The sequence below is a fragment of the Sphaeramia orbicularis genome, chromosome 14 (assembly GCF_902148855.1).
Source record: "Sphaeramia orbicularis chromosome 14, fSphaOr1.1, whole genome shotgun sequence".
NCBI lineage: Eukaryota > Metazoa > Chordata > Actinopteri > Kurtiformes > Apogonidae > Sphaeramia > Sphaeramia orbicularis.
In genome coordinates, this window is record NC_043970.1 from 30,870,222 (window position 1) to 30,890,760 (window position 20,539).

The following is a 20,539-nucleotide window of genomic DNA, read 5'->3' on the forward strand; positions in this document are numbered from 1 at the left end:
CTCTAGGGGTGTTCACAGATTAATGACAGCAGTCTTTACTTTTTTGGAATACAATAATATACCAATTTATAAAATCGAATGCGTGAAGCTTGCAGATATTTATCATGTAATTTAGTTGAACAACAGGAAAAAAAGTACTTAAAAAAAAGAAAAAAAAAATCTTAACTGGGCTCACTGCGTGCGGGTGAGTGACAGAGACAGAGTGGAGCTAAATGACAGCGTCAGACAAGATTAGCATCCAGGTAAAAACTGGAGTTTATCACCATGAAAAGGCCTTCCAAGGCCTTAACTGCACAGTTTAGAAGAGGAGGAAAGAGGAAGATGAAAACTAATCCAATTACAGAGGTATGGAACCTGTTATAATGTTAAAAAAATGTTTGATGTTACTAGCTACAGCTAGCTGAACTGAACTGAAGCAAAGTTGGCTAATAATGGAACTGGAGATGATTAAGAGATGAGGTAAATGCTAAGGTGTGGTTTACTGATGATGAACTGGGTTATATATGTTTATATATGTTTCTATGCAGTTTAACTGCTGGTTAGCTAGTTTATATATGTTTCTATCTGGTTTATATATGTTTCTATCTGGTGTAACTGCTGGTTAGCTGGTTTATATGTTTCTATCTGGTTTAACTGCTGGTTAGCTGGTTTATATATGTTTCTATCTGGTTTATATATGTTTCTATCTGGTTTAACTGCTGGTTAGCTGGGTTATATGTTTCTGTCTGGTTTACTGCTGGCTGCTTTGTGCATCTCCTCTCACGCTTTGCACATCTTTGCATTGTTTTCACGTAAGTTATGTTGTGTATGGATTACCCCCCCCCCTCCCCCCAACCTGCTATAGGGAATTTATACATCATAATGAACATGTGTTTGTGTCTCTGCTCAGTCAATGAGCCGCCCTAACCCGACCCCCAAATAAAATTTCCAGAGTAACCCGCAGATTCGCGCCTCACTAATTTCTTTGAATAGGATGGTGAGGAAGATAAAATATATGAAATAACTAAAACTAATACTAAAACTAAACTAAACTAAAACTAAGCATTCAGAAAAAAAGATAACTAATAAAAACTAGCAAATGCTCTAAAAACTAATTAAAACTAACTGAATTAGAGGGGGGAAAAAAAGTCAAAACTAAATAAAACTAAAGTATAATTAAAAATCCCAAACTATTATAACCTTGGTCAGATTTGGATTTTTGCAGTGTGTATAGTAGGTTACCTCTCTGACCTTTCCATCTTCATGCAGCAGAGGGCGCTAATGCGTTATAAACAACAGATCTCCTCGAACGAGCTCTCAAGGATGCTCTGCCAGGTGTCGGCTGCAGCATCAGCACCGCTCCTCGTCCTCGTCCTCCTCCTCCTCCTCTTCGTCCTTCCTCTTTCTACCCGCAGCATCTCTCTCTCTCTCTCTCTCTCTCTCTCTCTCTCTCTCTCTCTCTCTCTCTCTCTCCATGCGCTGTTTCTGCCAGTCAGAGAGAAGACAGTGGAAAGACAAGCTTGTGTTTCGTTTTGCAACTCCTGCATTTGACCGACATTCTTCAGTGAATCAGCGCCAGTCAAATCTAAAGGTACGACGCACTGATTTAAAACCTCCTCTAGGTATTCTGCAAGTCATGATCCATAATCAGTCGTGTTTTTATTGAAAAGTGCACATATTTTTGTTGTTGTTGTTTGGATCCTTAGACAGACTCGGTTCTCTCTGCGTTTTTCCATGGCTCTGGTGTTGTGTTGATGTATGCGCCATATACATGAGGCCATGCGCTCTGATCTGAGGCATTTTAGTTTATTGTATGAAAAAATAAGCAGGTTTGTTTTGTGGAAACTTGACCTGCAAACCGGTCCAGAAGTGGAGCAGTAGGCTAAGGGAGTGAAGCAAGGCTGGAAAAGTGAGGTCAGACAAGGAAATCCAGGTTGGTGTGATGGATGGAGCAGGTCAAGTCTCTGTGGGTGATGTTAATGATCAGACATAGATTATCCAGGCTTTAGAACTGAGTCTTTCATGATCCACTGTACTCAGAAGTGACAAAGAAGACAATTTGGATGTCATTAACTTTATTTGGGGATTTTATCACAGTATGGGCAACTCCTTTTCTTACTTCCAAACCCATGTTTCTCATATCGATGGCCAAAAAACAAAACTTCCTATCTGCAAATTTTTAGATTTTGAGTTTTTACATTAAACGTTGAGAACAAAGATGATATTGTTAACACATAATATAGAAAGAGCGTCTGAGAACAGTAGAATATGCTTGGATATTTTTAACAAAGACCATACTATAATAAAACTAAATGTTTTTTTGTTTCCTGAAAAAAGTGTTTTTTTCAGATAGGAGGTTTTGTATTCTGGCCATCAATATTTCCCATAGTAATGCTTTATATGTCATGCATTTTTATTAAATTAAACGCTTTTATCTGGTTTATACTTCAGTCCGTTAACAAGGATATTGAAGTATGAGCAGAGCATGAAAAAGCAGAGGCACTTTGTCAAGATTAAACCTTCAAGGAAACCTTTTGCACTCTTCATCTTCTTGAAAGGTACAACCAGTTCCATTCAGTTCTGCTTGTTTTCTTGTGTATTTCCAATGAAGCTATCACATTTCAATATTTTCTTAACATAATGAACATTTTGCAGAGGTTCTCAACACAAAGGCGCGCTGGTAGCACTTGGGCTTTACTTTTCACATGTCCTCAGTCTCACCTTTAGGCTAGTTAAAGGGCTGACTGAGGAGAAAAGACAGGAAGGGATGGATCAAATAAAGATGAGAAGATTGACAGCATGCCTTTCATGCTCTGCTGTCTCCTGTTGTGATTGATTGGTGTCTGATGATCAGGTCACCCTTGAGGCTGTGGGAGAACATTTTTTTTTTTTTTTTTTTTTTTAACCGACAGATTTTGGTTGCGTTTGTTTGAATCCCCTTCTCTGCACACGATTTGGCACCTGGTTATGCTTCATTAAATATGCAGTCAATATTATTCTAGCCTCAGATTTTGTAAACAAAGTATGTGTGGGAAGTGTGTGTTATTTGTGTGTTTACTGTCTGCTGTCAGTGCGGGCTCACCACATCTATGGATCGTTCTGTCATTTCTCCTAAACCTTGCCAATGCCTTCCAGTCATTGTTAATGTAGAGGTTGACACTGCATCATAGCAGAGCCTTTGGCCTTGGCTTGTAACTGCATGCTGTCTGCTGCGGCTGCTGTTCTAGATGCTGATGCATGTGTGATTGATTCATTATATCTGACCTCTGCAATGTCTGGGCAGCGATCAATTCAGCTGGAAAATCACTTGCAGTAGAGAGAGAGAGAGGGGGAGAGAGTGTGTTTTTTGTGTGTGTGTGTGTTCCAGCTCTTGTGCGTATGTATGTGTGTGTGTTTCTGCAGGTAAGACAGTTTGTCACAAAGCCCAGGAGTGGGGCACAGCGGTGTGACTTCAAGGTCATTTTAATAGGACAAAATAAGGAAAGGAAAGGAAAGGAAAGGAAAGGAAAGGAAAGGAAAGGAAAGGAAAGGAAAGGAAAGGAAAGGAAAGGAGTGAGGTTTTTTTTTATTAGTTGTATTATGTTTTGTTGGACTGCAGATGAAAAGTAGTTTATTTTTTTATTTTTTTATTTACATAGGTGCATTTTTTTATACAGCAATGTTCATAAATGTGCATGGTCCCGATTAAATAAACCAATAACATAAAATAAAACTAAATAGAAAATAAGAACAGTAAAAATACAGAAAAACAGTTAAGTGAAGAAAAGATAATCTGACACATTAAAAAAAGTGTGTCAGTATGCCTCTTAGTTATACATAGTTTTAGCAGAACATATATGGCCTGTTTTCTGTAGGCAGTGTGTTAGTTTTATATAAGGTGAAAACCAAAGGAAACAAAAAAAAAACCATTGCTGTAAAAAAAAAAAAAAAAAAAAAAAAAGAGACAGAGAAAGCGAATCGGCTGTGTTTATTTTACTAACCCATGTTTTCGTTCACTGATAATTAAACCATTTGTAATCTTTCTCTGTGCTCATTGTGGGCAAGTGCATATGTGTGTGTGATTGTGTGTGAGAATTCAGCGTGAATGAAGTGTCAGCACGCAGGCAAACACGCGCTCTCACATTCACGCTGCTGCCTTTGTCTGGAAGGTGGCAATGAGCTTGTTGTAGCTCCTCCCCTGCAGTCACAGGCAGGACATGAGAGGGTGAAAAGAGAGACACGCCTCCACCACCGATGGTACACACAAACACACACTATCTTGTCCTGGTGCAAGTCAATATAAGACACCTTTTTTTTTTTTTTTTTTTCTGTGTATATCCGTTTGTCTGCTCTTGACCGATTTTTGCTATAGCTGAAGGGATTTACTGCAGTTTTACCTTTTTCTAAATTTATTTTAAGGTGCATTAGTCAGCACACTGGAGGGATTTATTATGTAAGACAACATATGTGCAGCTGTGTTATAACAAAGACAAGCTGTAAGTTAACTTGCAGGAGGCCACAGAAACACTGACTAAGCCTGTACCATCAATTTTTAATGATACATCTCCACTCTCAACATCTAAATTCTTTTTTTTTTTTTTTTTTGAGTCACAAAAATAGACTGATACTGTATGTTGTATCCCACAGCAACAGTATGTGAATGCTTCAGCTTAGAGATTCTTCTTTTTTCCTTTTCCCAAAGGAGTTTTCCATCCCATCCTGAACACCCTCACCTCCTTTTGTCCATTATATGACAACAGTCTGCTTTCAGAAAGTCACAGTTGGTTCCAACCATTACCATATTATTCTCGCACATCATCACCACCTCCACCCCCCCAGCTCACTTTATTCTTTGCTCACCTCTCCCTGATCCTTTGCCACATCTCCCTCCCCCCATAACCCCCCCTGGGATTTACCACTTGCACATTACACATGCATACACACTCTTCCACATTACAATACTAACTAGAATCCCCCACATGCCCACCCTTTGCACTCTCCTTGCTCTCTGCAGCATCATTTGTTTCTATTATCATATTTTCCTAAAATAACAAAAAAAAAAAAAAAAAATGAGTCAGCCTCTGCTTTTCTTTGTCTGTGCTGTCTAACCTTGCCAGCTTTATGTCTGACTGTGTTTTCATGTAAGCTTGTGGAAACTTCCATGTAGTCCCACAGAGGATTCCACTATTGTTGCATCTTTTTTTTTTTTCCTTTTTTTTGTCTGGATCTCCTCCTCTCCTCTCCTCTCCTCTCCTCTCCTCTCCTCTCCTCTCCTCTCCTCTCCTCTCCTCTCCTCTCCTCTCCTCTCCTCTCCTCTCCTCTCCTCTCCTCTCCTCTCCTCTCCTCTCCTCTCCTCATCCCTCCTCCTCCTCCTCTCTTGTCTTTGTCCCCTCATACAGGTTTTCCACCAGACATGCAAGAGTTAACATTTTTCTCTGCGACAGGAGTGAGGGTAGTGGGTGGAGGGGCTTTTGCTAATAACAATGCGGTGCTACCAGCAAACCAGCATGGACAGACACCCTTTCTCCTCTCATCCATGCCATTCCAGTCTAGATCTGTGTATAACTGTGGGGCTCAATGAACCAATAAACACACCTAATGATTCACTCCTTCTCCACTGTCTCTCCTCTAGGCCATTGCAGCCAGTTTATTCCAGCCACGCTAATGTTTCCCACAGATCCCTATTGTTTTCATCTTAACTTATCATATTCTTGTCTAATTTCCCATTTCATTTCCCCTTAACATCTGTCTTCCCATTATCTTTCTTAGCTACAATCAATCCTTACAGGCTGCTTAGCAAAACAAAGAGAGAGAGAGGGGGAAGCAGGACCGGGTCTAATTTACTAAAAAATTCTTTCCTAGTACTTGCCACAAGCATCAGTGCAAAAACTAGGTGAAATATCACTGTTTTGCAAGTTAAAGCTTTGTCTTTTGTTCCTGCTTTAGTCATAATCAGTACTGGAGTGTGTGTGTGTGTGTGTTTGTGTGTAGGTGGTGTTATATTTCAATATATGCAGCATAATGTGCACATTTGACTTATTATTTTCTGTTTTTTCCCTAACATTGAAGCATAAAGGCTGTTAAGATTTCTTTTGTCTTGTTAACTGTGGGAAAAACAAAGAGACAAACCTTGTCATGTGTCCACATGCTTGTGAACATCTGTGCATGCACGTGAAATTGTGCACGCGGCCATTTTTCATTTCGCTTTGGACAATAAATCCTATTATTGAGATATTGTGATTTTTCCGACAATTTAATCACGGCACGAACAATACGGGAATAATTAGTTTTCATTGCCGATGATCTGGTTTTTTCGTTCTCCTTATTCAGTTAGGTATGACCACCCACCCTGACCTGCGGATCCAACAGCAATCCTGTTACAGTTACCCCACGCGGTATAAAATGTCTCCCCTGGGGTATAAAAAAAAACATCCAACTGTGTGTATGTGGGAGTGGAGTGGGAGAGAGACAGACGGGGTACAGAAAGATGAGATTATTTGGGCAGATGTGGTCTGCTGATGTGTCGTCTACGAGGATGAAAATGCGATTGATCACCTCACCCTGCCATCATTAACTGCATAACATTAAGGTAAAATGGAAATAAAACAGTGGAGGAGTGGAAGGAGTGGAGTATTTTTTTAAGAAGGGGATTAGACAGAGGTTTCATGGAAGGAACAAAGTGTAAATGAATGTTGCATTCTTGAGCTGTACTTTGCAGCAGAGAAACTACAAGTAAACATTATTGGAGTAGCTGTGTTTTTTGTTTCGGAGATAATCAGTGCATAACAACATTCAAGCAACTGCTATTTCTGGATATTCCCGGTACTGCCTCAGTGTTTTGTGTGATGTTAATCCCTTTGCAGTGCATTGTGAGCTTTTGCTTGGTTCACGCGAACACACCAGCACAGTTTAGTGAATCATCACTTGTGAAAATCTGTCTACAGGGTCTGTATTGTGTTCTTGTGAGAAAGTGGAGCATTTAGCTTATATGACTGCTATTTCTGTTTGCGTTGTGTCATTGACAGGGATGGGAGGAGAAGAAATGGATGAGTCAAGCTTAGCTTAGATATTCTCATTAAGCTTTATTCTGCTGAAATCCTGGAAGAATGTGAATGAAATACAAAGTACAAGAAAAAAAGGATTTCCATGTTTTCTTCAACAATTGACCAGAAGATGTGGAGGATATATCTGCATACCTAATACATCTGTTTATTTTTCAGTGTGAAAAATCCCTAAATATATCTGCGAAGGGTGGAAATTCCCAAGTTCACACATACACAATTTCACACACACAAATTTTAACACATAATTCGGCCCCGGGAAAGCGTACAAGGACATGCAAGGATGATGCCATTAGAGATTAATTACATGCATGCAAAGTCACAGCATGTACTATATAAGAGGAACTGAGTTTTATCTTTGAGGATAACTGCTACACCGCATTTTAATTTAAATCCAGCACTAAATCTAATTATGTCATGTGCTAAGACTCAAGAGCCATAAATTATGGTTACGCACACGTTGCTCTGTCCATTTGCATTCCCTCCATGCGTTTTTTTTTTTTTTTTTTTTTCTATTTTGGTGTGCGGGAATTCACATGTCTTTAGAGGTGTGTGTGTGTGGATGAAAGAGCAATGGTATGGTGTGGGATCTGTAAGTGTGTGTGTTCCCCTGGGATCGAAGAGCTATAAAACCTGTCTGCTATCCAGTGGGGGTGGAGAGGGATAAAGCAAAGTGCCAAAGACAAATGGTTTCTGTAATAGCCACATGTGCCACTGTACCGACAACAAAGACGCCGGGAGAAGTGTATGTACATGTGTTAATGTGACGTGTGTGTATGTGTGTTAATGAGTGTGAATGTGTGCACCAGTGGGCTCATATACACAGATAGTATGTTATCACATTTATACATATGTTTATGAAAACGCCAATCACCATACCAGCATGTAAACCGACCTTAAGTAAGAGTAAACAAGGTACTCGTACTTAAGGTTTGCAATACGGAGAATGATTTTGATTGGACCTGTTTTTGCTTTTTGAGAAGCATAAAAGTAAAGCCCAAATCAAAAAATCAAGATTGTTGCCTCCTCTTGAGACTGTTCTCAAAATGCAACCTATTTGCATGTGTTAACATCATGAATATCATTGATACTTTATTCTGTTTCAAATGCTTTAGTCCTCAGTGACATGACTGTGACAATGCTGCTTTTTCTTACTTCCTGTTGTGATCGCACATAAACGGTGCATAGTTTTAATGAAGGAAGCTATTTTCAATTTATCTTGAAGGGAAAAAACAAAACAAAAACAATCATCCCTGACTAAGACTGAGATTCCATTTTTTGGCAATATCACTGGTGCCTTATGCTCACTACCGCTACATTGAATTTCTTGGTTCTGTGATATTTAAAGAATGTAAAATGAACAATAAAATAGCAGCTACCAAAGAGAAATGAATGAGAATCCATACGGTCTTGATAAGCATAAATCCATATGGGAAAAAGAATAGCATAGTTCACTTATGACTGAGCTTAATGCAGTCCTTTGTCCGCCTACAGACAGTTTACACCTATTATGCATATATGGTGGATATGGATTTTCAGTAATTACTTTACTCGTCTTGGGATTGCAGTATGTTCACTTTCTTTGACGCTACATACAGTACATGCAGTCAGGAATGTGGATATAGGGCTGTTTTGGTTGCAGGTGATATATTCCCTTTTTTAACCCATAAACACCCAGTGCTACTTTGGTAGCACGTCCAAAATAGCTTTTTCTCAGTATTTGACTTTTCTTATATGATTTATCACCATTTATTATAATATTATCCTCTGTGTTGTGTGTTTTCTCAGTGTAAATTATATATTTTGCTATATTTAATTTACTGATCATGTAGATGTTTATTAAAGCTCAGATTAAAATACAGGGTTATTATATATAAAACTTAGAAAATTGAAGAAAAAGTGACCTTTTCAGTAAAATATATCATTAAAAGAACATAAACCAAGCATTTCCATCCACTGTCATTGATGCAACTCCATGGGTTTTACTGGTGAATCAATGTTGTAGAAGATGATGGTGTTTCTATGGTAACTATGGAGCCTCTTAAATGTCCAAATGTGTCATATCTGTTGACCATGAAAAGATGACAAACTGCATTTTACAGTTGAAAAATATGATTTACAGTGAAAAATAGAAAATACGGAAGCTAATATTGTAACAATAAATCATTTAACCCTTAAACACCCACTTTTGTGTCAGTTCCCAAGTGAAATTTTCTCTATATCTAATCTTTCTGAAGTGATTTATCACCATTTATTATAATAGTATCTTCTGTATTTTGCATTTTATCAGTATAAATCAGGTATTTTTCTATATTTAATTCACTAATCATGTAGATGTTCTTAAAAGTTCTTATTAAAGTTGAGGGTTATTATATAAAAAAACCCCAGTAAAATCTATCATTAACTGAACATAAACCAAGTATTTCCATCCACTGTCATTGATCCAACTCCATGGGTTTTACTGGTGAATCAATGTTGTAGAAGATGACAATGTTTCCATGGTAACTATGGAGCCTCTGAACGTCCAAATGAGTCATATCTGATGACCATGAAAAGACGACAAACTGTATTTTACACCAATTATTTACACGTATTGATAAGATTAGTGGGTCAACAGGTGTTAAACAGTTACATCCGCAGATGGTTTAGGTCGACGGTGGATGTTTGGGTTTTCATGGGTTAATCCCAGTTAGAAGCTAAATAATGTTCTAACAGCTCTGTTCCTTCCTGTATCCATCTACATGTGTTATATTTGATTCTCACTTTTAAATTTTCACACACACATTTAAAGTTATTCACAGAAAAAGAAAGGAATGCTCTCATGCTCTCTCTTTTTCTGAGTGGGATGTCAGCGATTAATTGCAGCACTTGATCACATCGATCCCAACGACGTCCATATTTGTTTCACACCTCTTCATTTACTTCCACAAAACTCAATGCCTCTCTGAATTGGGTCTTTGCTCATCTTTCCCTGTGCTTTTCTCGCTTCGATGATCCATCCATTGGGGAGGTGATTGCTTCTAGATGTGTAGCATCTAGGTTGTCATGGGAGAAAACTGAATCTCCCTCAGCTATTTCAAGTGTAGGTGTGTGTTTTGTGTGTGTTTATGTGAGTGCGTAAATGTTGTTTTCATGGTTGTGCACACATGTGACTTCACATGTAAAGGTGATGCACAACAGAGTGCACGCAGGAGCTCTGAGAGGAAAAGCATAAAGCTGACCTTCACAGTAACCTGTCACTTTCTAGCGCTGACCTTTTTGGAACACGTCAGGGTCAGGAGATGTATTTTCCAGTTCTCAGGCATATGGCATTACCATGACAACAACAAGAGAAACTCTTCATATATTTGTGGGTTTTACATCCTGCTGGGTTCAAAGGGAGGTTCAGATGGTGGTCACTTCAACCAGGTGACACACACTTTATCTTCATTAAATACAATAAGCAGTGTACTACATTCAATGTATACGAATGTTAATTTCCTCAGCGTACACGATTGTATTGGGCTTTTGATAGTGTTGGAGTGGTTTTAATACCAGAGTGTGGTTTTTAAATTTTGTCTTAAAGCCATGAATTTCTGTTTTTACTTGGAACAGACAATAAATCAGTGGTTTCCAACCTTTTTTGGCTCATGACCCCATTTTAACTTCACAAATTTCTGGCGACCCCTCACATTCAAAACAGAGACATGTATTTTTGCTAGAATTCCTTTGTTTTTGATCATGTAATAGTTTGCTGTTCTATGTTGCAAATAAACATTAATTTTAGATGACATTTAGTCTATATAATGTATATTATTATGGACGGAGGCAGAAAAGTCAGGTGTAGATTACTGCACAAAGTGAGAATTTGATTTTCCTTGGTCAGGATATGTACAGTCAGTCCAGCTTGGATTTACAAGTCTGACAATTAATACTGAACAAACAATAACTCCAACTATGAATTATGAAAGAGCTGCAGCATCTGAAACTGACCACAATGAACATTTGAAAGATAAACAGTACCACAGTGCTTCAGTTTCAAATTCAGAGTTTGTCATGTCTTTTATGTATTGGGATTGTCTCTCTCAACTCACCATATATTTCTTATTTGTACGTTTTTACCTCCACCAAGGAGGTTATGTTTTTGCCAGGGTTTGTTTGTTTGTTTGTTTGTTTGTCTGTCCGTTAGTGTGCAACATAACTCAAAAAGTTATGGACAGATTTGGATGAAATTTTCAGGGTTTGTTGGAAATGGGATAAGGAAGAAATGATTAAATTTTGGTGGTGATCGGGGGTGGGGGGGCCCACGGGGGGGGGGGGGGGGGGGGGGGGGCACTGATCAGCCTTGACGGAGGTCTGCGCTCTCCGAGTGCTTCTAGTTTTTTTTTTAATATTTAATTCTGAGTGATTTAATTCTGAATGATTCCCAAGCAAATTAGTATTTTTTTAAAAGTGATCATATGTCATTTTATTTCTGTAATATTTTTGTCCTAAGTTTGTGTAATGTTATATTCTTTACAAGTTACCTCAGATGACAGCAGCTTGTCAGAACTCAAGAGAACTTTTTATCTACACTATTTACATGTATAACTACTGTCATGTCTTGTAAAGACAACCATGGTCCTAGAATACTCAGGTATTCACTGTGTTTCTTCTGCTTTGAATTAATGATTTATCTACATTTGTTGCAATTATGATCGTACTAGTCTGTTACTAATATGGATATCAAGGGACTGAAGTTAGTAAATGCATTGTTCCTGTTTTTAACTTTATTTCCCATCATACAGCATTGCACTGCACTTTCTGTCAACAATACAACGTGATTGTAAGGCTACTGTATTCCAAAATGACTAATATCTCCCAAAATATTGGTCTTATCAACTCCATTTTAATGTGGAGATGGGACTATTCCTCAACTGTAGGTACCAAAGGCCAGTTAAAAACTAGAGCCCGACCAATATGGGATTTTTGGGGACGTTGCTAATACCGACATGGGGAGCTAAAAACCGCAAATATCCGATATATTGGCTGATAACCGATATATATTCTATTAAAAACATCTCAGTTTCTCAGAACTGTGCAGATACACACACACACACACACACACACACTCTGAGACCTTCCAGTATTATGATATAGATAATGGATATTCCAGTAAAAGAATACAGTTTAACAACATACAATCCTCACTCATCCACTTAAATCCAATATGATCTTAGTTGTTTTTGGCAGTTTTATAAACTAGGAAACTGGGTTTGTCACCATCATGAGGCACTGGGGGGTTCCTGTCAGCTTTTTCCAAGTTCATATCTCCTATAGCATTCCCAGATGGGAAAAAGTATATAATAATAATGAATTTTCTTTGTTTTTCTTAATTGGAACAAGCTTTTTTTTTTTATCCAAAAACACACGTCACTGTATTTTCTTCTGCATCCTACTACATGATTTTTTGGCATATTGGCTTTTTGCAGCTTATTTTGTGCAGCTTATTCTAATTCATCTGCTGTGGCCGAATGTAGCGCTCTGCTGCGCAAGACTGCTGTCATCAGCAAAACGTCCAGCACTACATCACTGCTGTAATCGATCTGCCACCATGTCGTCTCTGTGAATTCACTCTCTGTCTCTTTCTCTCACTACAATCCCTCTTCCTCTTCCTCTCCCGCCTCTTTGAAATTTGTCTGTCTGGGGTGTGTGTGTGTGTGTGTGTTTTATAATTAGCTAATTACTTGATTGTGTGCACCAGTTGAGAGTAAATATTGGCAGTGTGCGCAGCGGCGGACTGCAGCAGACAATGCATGGAATCGCTTTGTGTAGCATGGCACATTTTTTGCTTAGTCTCTCAGTAACCTCAGATTACAAAGAAGAAATATTTCCTTTAACTAACATCATATCATTTTATTCAAGGATAGACAGTACAGTTGAACATGTATTTATTCTGGCAGGTTCATGCAAGGTTTAATACTCACAGCCCTTGAGTAAAAACACCTTTTAAGAAACATATTTAAGTCATTTCCTCCTGTGAATTACCCGTTTTATGGCTTTTGAGGAGCATATCCTACTATATAATGCACGTTCTGTGTCTGTCCGTCTGTCTGATCGATGTTGCAGCACAGGAGGGCGTTTGTACAGATTTTTCTCAGCCTTCACAGGCCCGATCGCTGCCAAACTCGCCAAAGGAATAGAAACATTACCTGACTGTCTACTGGGCACAATTTTATGTCCATATTCAAATGTTGTGAAGTATGCTGGGCGATTTTAGCCTCCCCTGCTATCGTAAAATGGCACCACAGGTACAATGCCGCTAGTTATGATAACTTCAATTTTCATACAAATCCTTTTTTTTTTTTTTTCCCTTCAGGTAGATCTATCTTTATATTGATTTACAGATATTTGTAAGAATATACCAGAGGTGGATACATCAGGCTCCTGCGACACATGTACTTAACAGGAATGGAGCACTATTTGAACTTTGGAAACTACTAAGTATGGATGCACCGAAATCGATACCAGTATCCAGTATCGGTCCGATACTTAGTGTGTGTAGTAATACTCGTACTCGTAAAAGTGCTCCAATACAAACATACCGATACCACTTGACGTCAGCGTGATGTTCACCTCATAGTGCAGCAGGTACATGGAGGAGGAGTAATGTCAGCAGTGTGGAGATGTTTCAAAATAAACGACGGTGGTAAAAGTAACAGTGGAGTGTATTGTCGTCCTCTGCGTACATTCCACATGTAATTTTGTCTGTTTTCAGGGAGATAGCGGATGCATACCCAGAGCCATATAAAGATCATCATATTATCTTATATATAAGGCTCTGTGCATACCCAGATGGAGAAGCAGTATCACCAGGGACCATGGAGGTAGCGGATATTTTCAAAGAGCGACTATGTGAGTTAGTGAAAAACTACTGACATATTTATGACAACTACCCTCATCAGTATCAACATTAGTATCCACATTAGTATTACCTCCTCTGTCGTCACCATGTTTGTTATTATTAACTTTCTTTCTTGTGGTATTTGGCAAATACAGTATGATTAATTAAGAGTGGTGCCCTCTGATGGATTGATTGAAAAACGCTCATTCCAACGCATTAAATGTCAGTAGCAGCACTTTGTTTTATTTTATTTTTTTTATTTTACTTTATTAGTTTATTTAATAGGGATCATGCACATTTATGAACATTGCTGTATAAAAAAATACACCCATGTAAATATGCCAGAATTAGTTAAAATAACTATTTTCCATCTGCAGTCCCTTGGCAGGTGACAGAAACAAGACATAAAGCAGCCAACATTAGTACATCACTTGGTTGCTATAAATTAAAAAAAAAAAAAAAAAAAAAGAAAGACTAATGACAATGACAAGAAAGCACATTTTAAAAAGTAACTAAGAACTGTAATGGTATTATTAAGTACTTATATCGGTACATGGTATCGGCAAGTAATTAAATGTAAGTACTTGTACTCGATCTGGAAAAAAGTGGTTTCAGTGCATCCCTAATTTGCAGATATTTGTAAGAATATACCAGAGGCAGAAACATCAGGCCCCTGCGACACATATAATTAAAAGGAATAGAGCACTGTTTGAACTTTGGAATCTACTAAGATGTTCAGTGTAAAGGTGTGAAGACATATTTGGCTGGGTTGAACTGCCAAACAGCAAATTATAGCATGAAGGTCACAGTTCTATCAGAATATGGTAGCATGGTTATGTCAACATGAGTAAAGTATATATGCTATGTCTTCTAAACAAGTAAAATATGCTGTTTCTGCTAGGCACAAGACATTCTAGTAAGCCCATTAATATTCTCTGGTTTTAATGTTCCTGCTTCAAAGCTCGAGGAGCAGATTTCCTCACAGCTCTTGCATAATTGTATGGAAGGATGGAAATGTAAAGAGACACCCTGAAGCCTTTCCTTTCAGAGCAAACACATGGCATGAGTAAATATATGTCACAGCCAGTAAACATTTACGTAGACTTAAGATATTTATTGTTTGGTTGTCATGTTTGTTTGTTTATTATTTTATTTTATTTCACGCTGTCATTACACCGTACTGTAATGGTGCAACATGGTATGACAAAACCTGTCAGACATTTGCCCTCCCTACCATCTGCTCATGTATTAACTCTACTCATTTTAGTGACATTTACATACAGCAGATTACTTGAACTGAGGTGTTGTATTTGAGCTATATGAATGTATTGAAAATCAGTACATCTCAGAGTATGTCGTATTTTTTTCTGTGTAGTAGGAAATACATGTGATACTGTTGTATATGACGGAATCACTGCATCGACTTTATCAGCCATATGGTATGTTGGTGGAGGCATGTTGAGAGAGGAATGTTAACCCTGCAGTAGTGCACAGACCCTCAGTATGGATTTGGTTCTCCTGTGGCGGTGGTCATGTTACTCTTCACCCAGTAAACACTATTGATTACCAGCTTTATGTTATTTTCATGATATCTCCATTTGGGATTCATGCATGTTCAAAAGCTAAATAAAGACTGTAATTGTTTGTGCACATAAAAAAAAACATAGTCTTTAAAACAAAATGGTGGAATTGTATTTTTACTGCAGATTTTTCATCCAATCCTTAACTGCCTTCAGTATTTTAGTGTCTCTAGAGAAGCAAACTCATTACAAATCACTTCTCACCCTGTCTGTTTTGCCTCTTTGCCTGTATTGCATCAGCTCTCCCCAGGGTGACTCCTTCACTTACATCTAAACAGTCTGTACTTCTCTTCACTTTCCAGTCATGTTTATTTTCCTGCAAAATATAGCATTCATCATTACTTGCTAATTTCATTCTTATTAATGCTGCTGCACTACATTTGCTGTTCATGATAGCAAGGTTATTACTCCTTGAGCGTACTTAGCCACCTGCTGCATCACATTTTATGTTTTATGTGCCATTTTTTAATGCAACAGGTGCTTGTAGATAAAATATGCCTTTAAAATAGAAACAAGCTGATTCCAGGAATGACATTTATAATTATGCCTTTGATTTGATCTCATGGAAACAAGCTCAGTTTTGTTTCATATAAGTTAGTAATTATAGACGTAACCCACGCAGGTAAAAAAGCACATACTCAAGGCTGTACTATGTACCATCCTAATTGCACAAATTGCCTCTACCCAGGCCAAACAAAGCATAAAAACACCCAAAGGGTTTGCTGTTGAGAATTGATTTCACTGCATATTAAAGTGAGATTATTAAGTTCAGGAGTGACTTAGATATATATAGTGTGCGATCTACTAATAGATAGATGGTATAGAAAATGACCAATGTGTGGAAGGATTTTTTTTACAGTTAATTGAGGGCATGGAGATATATAAGATTAATTTCCTTCTGAAAATTGTGAAAAATTCTTGATGCCTAATTTACAAGGAATATCATTAAATATTATTACTCTGGTGACTTTTCTTGCTCAAGGAAGATTCAAAAACCAGTTTGCCTCTCTCATTATTTATATACATATATACTCTATATATATGTTGTAAGGAAACCTTCTTTGACTCATGCTTGATAATGAATTCACCTAGAGGGAAAAAGCAGTTGATTAATAGTGAATTGTCATGCTGAATTAAGCTGTTTTTATTTTTTGGCCAAAATATCTAGTCTTACGTTCAGTTCTCTTTTGTTTGGTGTTCTGTGATGATAAAACATTTGTCGTTGCTTTTGTCACTGCATTATAGGAATCAGACAGTGTTAGAAATTTGTTGTTTTCTTCTTTTCCAGGCTGAAATATCATCATTTTCCAGAAGAGCCATTAGAGACATCTTTGTCAACTCAAACCAAATGTAAAATATTTGGTGAAGTGAAATGGAGTATAATTCATGAGATGACATTTTGCCCTTGGAATCATCAGCTGAAGACCCATCTCTGCACAGATCCTACACAGGACAAACACACGGTGTATAGGCAACACCAGGAGGAAACACAGGATATATTTCTAACTATAAATGGCCTCAGGACCCTGCAGGTGTCTTTGAGTTTGCCAAAAGAAGCAGTCCAACATGAGTGTCCCAACTAGTTTCCAGGGACTGAGGGTCAGTGTTGATAGAGGAGAGAAAATGACAACCAAAACCCAGATGCAGTTCCCCCAATCAGGGGACGATAATGCAAATCAGTTAACATTGATTGGTGATCAAGGAGAAGGACTAGTTGGAGGCCTAGAGTATGGCACAGGTTCCCTTCCTCCTTTGGTCTCCCAGAGTGACACCAATGAAAAAATAGTGATCTGGAGCTCTGATCACCAATGCATGGATCCTGACCTCAGTGAGTTTGAGCTGTTGGAGTGTCAGGAGATACACACTTTCCTGGGGAAAAGGGATCAAGATGAAGAAAATGAAGATGAAGATGATGGAGGAAGCTTAAGGGATGGAAAAGATGAGGGTCCGATGTCTATATCCTCCAGTTCAACTGCCAGTTCAGCTTCGACCGGGGTGAAGAGGAATGACAACGATAGCAACAAAGTGGATAGCAGGATTCAAAGGGGCAGGGAGATGCAGAAAAGGGCTGCCTGTCACAGCACTGAAGAGCTAGATACATGTGTGTCAGTTTCAATGGAGAAAGAGGACACCAGGTCAGGCAGATCAGGACGCCATGAGAGACGGAAAGGAGGTCTGAAAGAGTCCAAGTCTGAGACAAATGTGTTTGTGTCCAGTTTGTCAGCTGTTTCCCTCAGTGGGAGTCTTTCTAGTGCTCTAGATGGTGGTGGAGAAGCACAGTCTCTCATCTCTCTGCCCAACTACAAGACCAACTCCTACTCCAATGTCAACAACACTACCTCAGCCCAGACCCGAAGAGGGGCAACCCCACTAGATTCCAGCAAGAACTCCCCACCTTTCCGTCCTCAGGAGAAACATGACCGTCCTCAGTACTGCAGCCAGGATCAGAGCCACGAGGGGAGGAGTTATAGTAGAAATGGATTATCCTCTGATGGTGGATTGGGGCAAAGGAGAAAGGCTGGATTTGAGGAGAGGGTGCTGCCGCCCAGACGACAGCAGCTTGTTAGACCCCTTTGTCAGACAGAGATGGGAAGAGCAAGGAGCTTACCAGAATCCAACACTCCTCAGAGTGAAACAGGGCAGCCCTCCTCCCCTAACCCTTCTGCCGATTCACACAGTAATGGGTCCAATCGAAAGTTTTCCAAATCATCTTTACGTGAACCTTCAGATTTCTCACATCTGTACAACTCATCTGGAGTCTTTCAACAGCGACAACCTAGCCAAGCAACCCACAGGGAGGTGTCGCCTATGGAAAAGCAGCTTCCTACCACTCAACGGCGTAATTCCAGCCCCTCTAACCGTCCCACTGTAGAGAAGAGACCCCAGACTCAGTTAACATATAGGAGGAACTGCTCCAGTCCCAACAGGACAGGGGTCGATTCCAGGGCATCTACCCCTCCCCACTCCCCGCTCAGGACACCCCAAGGCTCACCACGCAGACAACCCTCCATGTACCTCATTTCCAGAAATGCCTCTGGAGTAATTCGACATATCCCGTCTGGATGCAACCCTGCTGTAACAACATCCACTCAGGGCTATGGCAACAGTTGCTTGAGAGCACCAGTAAAAACTAATATAAGCACAACTGGAATCCCCAAAGCGCCTCTTAACAACCAGCAAAGCTCCCCCAATTCTAACCACAACCCCAACCCTAAAGAGAGCTCCCCATCACCTAAACATATCCCGAAACCTAAAGGGGTACGCCCCAAAATCATAACCTATGTCAGAAAAAATCCTCAGTTTAAGCCCCAGGCTGTTGATGGACCTTATCAGGTATCTTCTCTACCTTCCAGACTCTCAACTTATACACACAACCAAACAGCCAGCTCAAGCAAAGACATCCCTAAAGACAAACCTGATGCAGAAACCAGAGGAGCTCCAGTACTCAGTGCCTCCAACCTGCTTTATGACAAGTACCGTCAAGAGATGCAGACAAATATCTTCCCATCTGGAATGCTGAACAGGAGTGTCAGGCCGCCTGGACACACAAACACTGTCCCCCCTGCACATACACATGGTGCGCCACATGCACATAACCACAGCCATACAGCACCCCCCAAACTGGGCAGCAAAGCCGAAAACTTCTATGGGCCGCCATCAGAGGTAAGCACTTGGTACTATCTGCACATAAAAGTTATAATAATCGGACTTGTGTAAATGTTTACAACAATAATCAAATTCAGAGAAATTCATAGTTTTATTTTATTCAGAGTCATTTGGTCGCCTTGTTTGTGTCATTTTTCACTTAGATGAAATGACATAACATCATTAAATGTAATGTGGATAAAATTTTGTACACACAATTATTGTTCTCATTGGTAAAAATGAAGAATGAATGAAGATGAGCCAATGGCTCTTCGCAAAATCCTTTAACTAGTGCTTTTATTATTGTTTCAATGGAGAATTCCCTACTCACAGAAATTATGTAACTGTACTTTTCTAGGAAAGAAAGGACAGAAATGAGAGGATTATTTATCCTACAGAAGGCAAATGCAAGCGTGTTGGGAGCAATTAAAATGCAGGGCAAGTTTATTATCGTTAAAGAAAACTAACAAAATGATGAAAGCTAGAATTGAAATAACATTTTCGTTAACTGAAATAAATAAAAACTATAATTAAAATAAAAAATGATAACTAACTGAAACTGTATTGTGTGCTTACAAAACTAACTAAAATGTATAAAAATTATGGATAAAATCCCCTTCGTTTTTGTCTTTGTCAATGATTGATATAAAATCGATTTGTTTCATTCGAGTAATTTTAGCTGGCGGCACCATATGACACTTCACGATCAGCCAAAATTCTCGTCACTTGTCATTTAGAGTCATCTTCTCGTCCCCTCTCTACCTGGCAACATGAAGACTAAAGTTGGGAGAAAGCAGCAGAGTCCTGTATGGGATTTCTTTGAATACGACGGCGAGGAAGATAAAAAGATATGAAAAAACTCAAGCTAATACTAAAATTAAACTAAAACTAAGCATTTAGAAAAAAAAGAAAAGTAATAAAACTAGTAAACCTGCTCTAAAAACTAATTAAAACTAACTGATTTAGAGCAAAAAAAAAAAACTAAACTAAACTAAATAAAACTAAACCATAATGAAAAATCCCACACTATTACAACCTTGAGTAATGAAATATGAAGAATGTAAAATGAAAAATGTCATATAGAATTAAAATATGACATTTCATCTGTTAAAGCTGCGGGAACCAGAGAGCAGTGAGTGAAACTGAACATCAATCTGTAATAATTACAGCTGTTGGTCACATAATTTGAACCCCCTACATGCCTGAATACACTATGAGAACCCATCACATGGTAGGTTTTCTACAGCTTGAGTCCAGAGAAGGCGGTAGAATTCTTGTTTCTTGTCAGATCATTTGAATAACAGTGCGCTGAAAGGCAGTTATAGGCTTTTTACCTAGTGATGCCATAAAACTACCAAGCACTGCAGCTTTAATTAGCTGTTGCTTCACGGAATTACTTGATCATATAAAGTCATAAACGTAATCAGTGTAAT

General features: G+C 38.7%; 1 protein-coding gene across 1 annotated transcript in view; it reads left to right on the plus strand.

The window, feature by feature from the left end:
* The first annotated feature begins 1,412 nt into the window (after positions 1-1,412).
* Positions 1,413-20,539, plus strand: part of mtus2a (microtubule associated tumor suppressor candidate 2a) — a 66,827-nt gene continuing 47,700 nt past the window's right edge. Inside the window, exons 1-2 of the mRNA XM_030153833.1 lie at positions 1,413-1,570; positions 16,750-19,124. Coding sequence (XP_030009693.1) covers positions 17,028-19,124 — 2,097 coding nt within the window. The 5' untranslated portion in view covers positions 1,413-1,570; positions 16,750-17,027. The remainder of the gene's footprint in view (positions 1,571-16,749; positions 19,125-20,539) is intronic.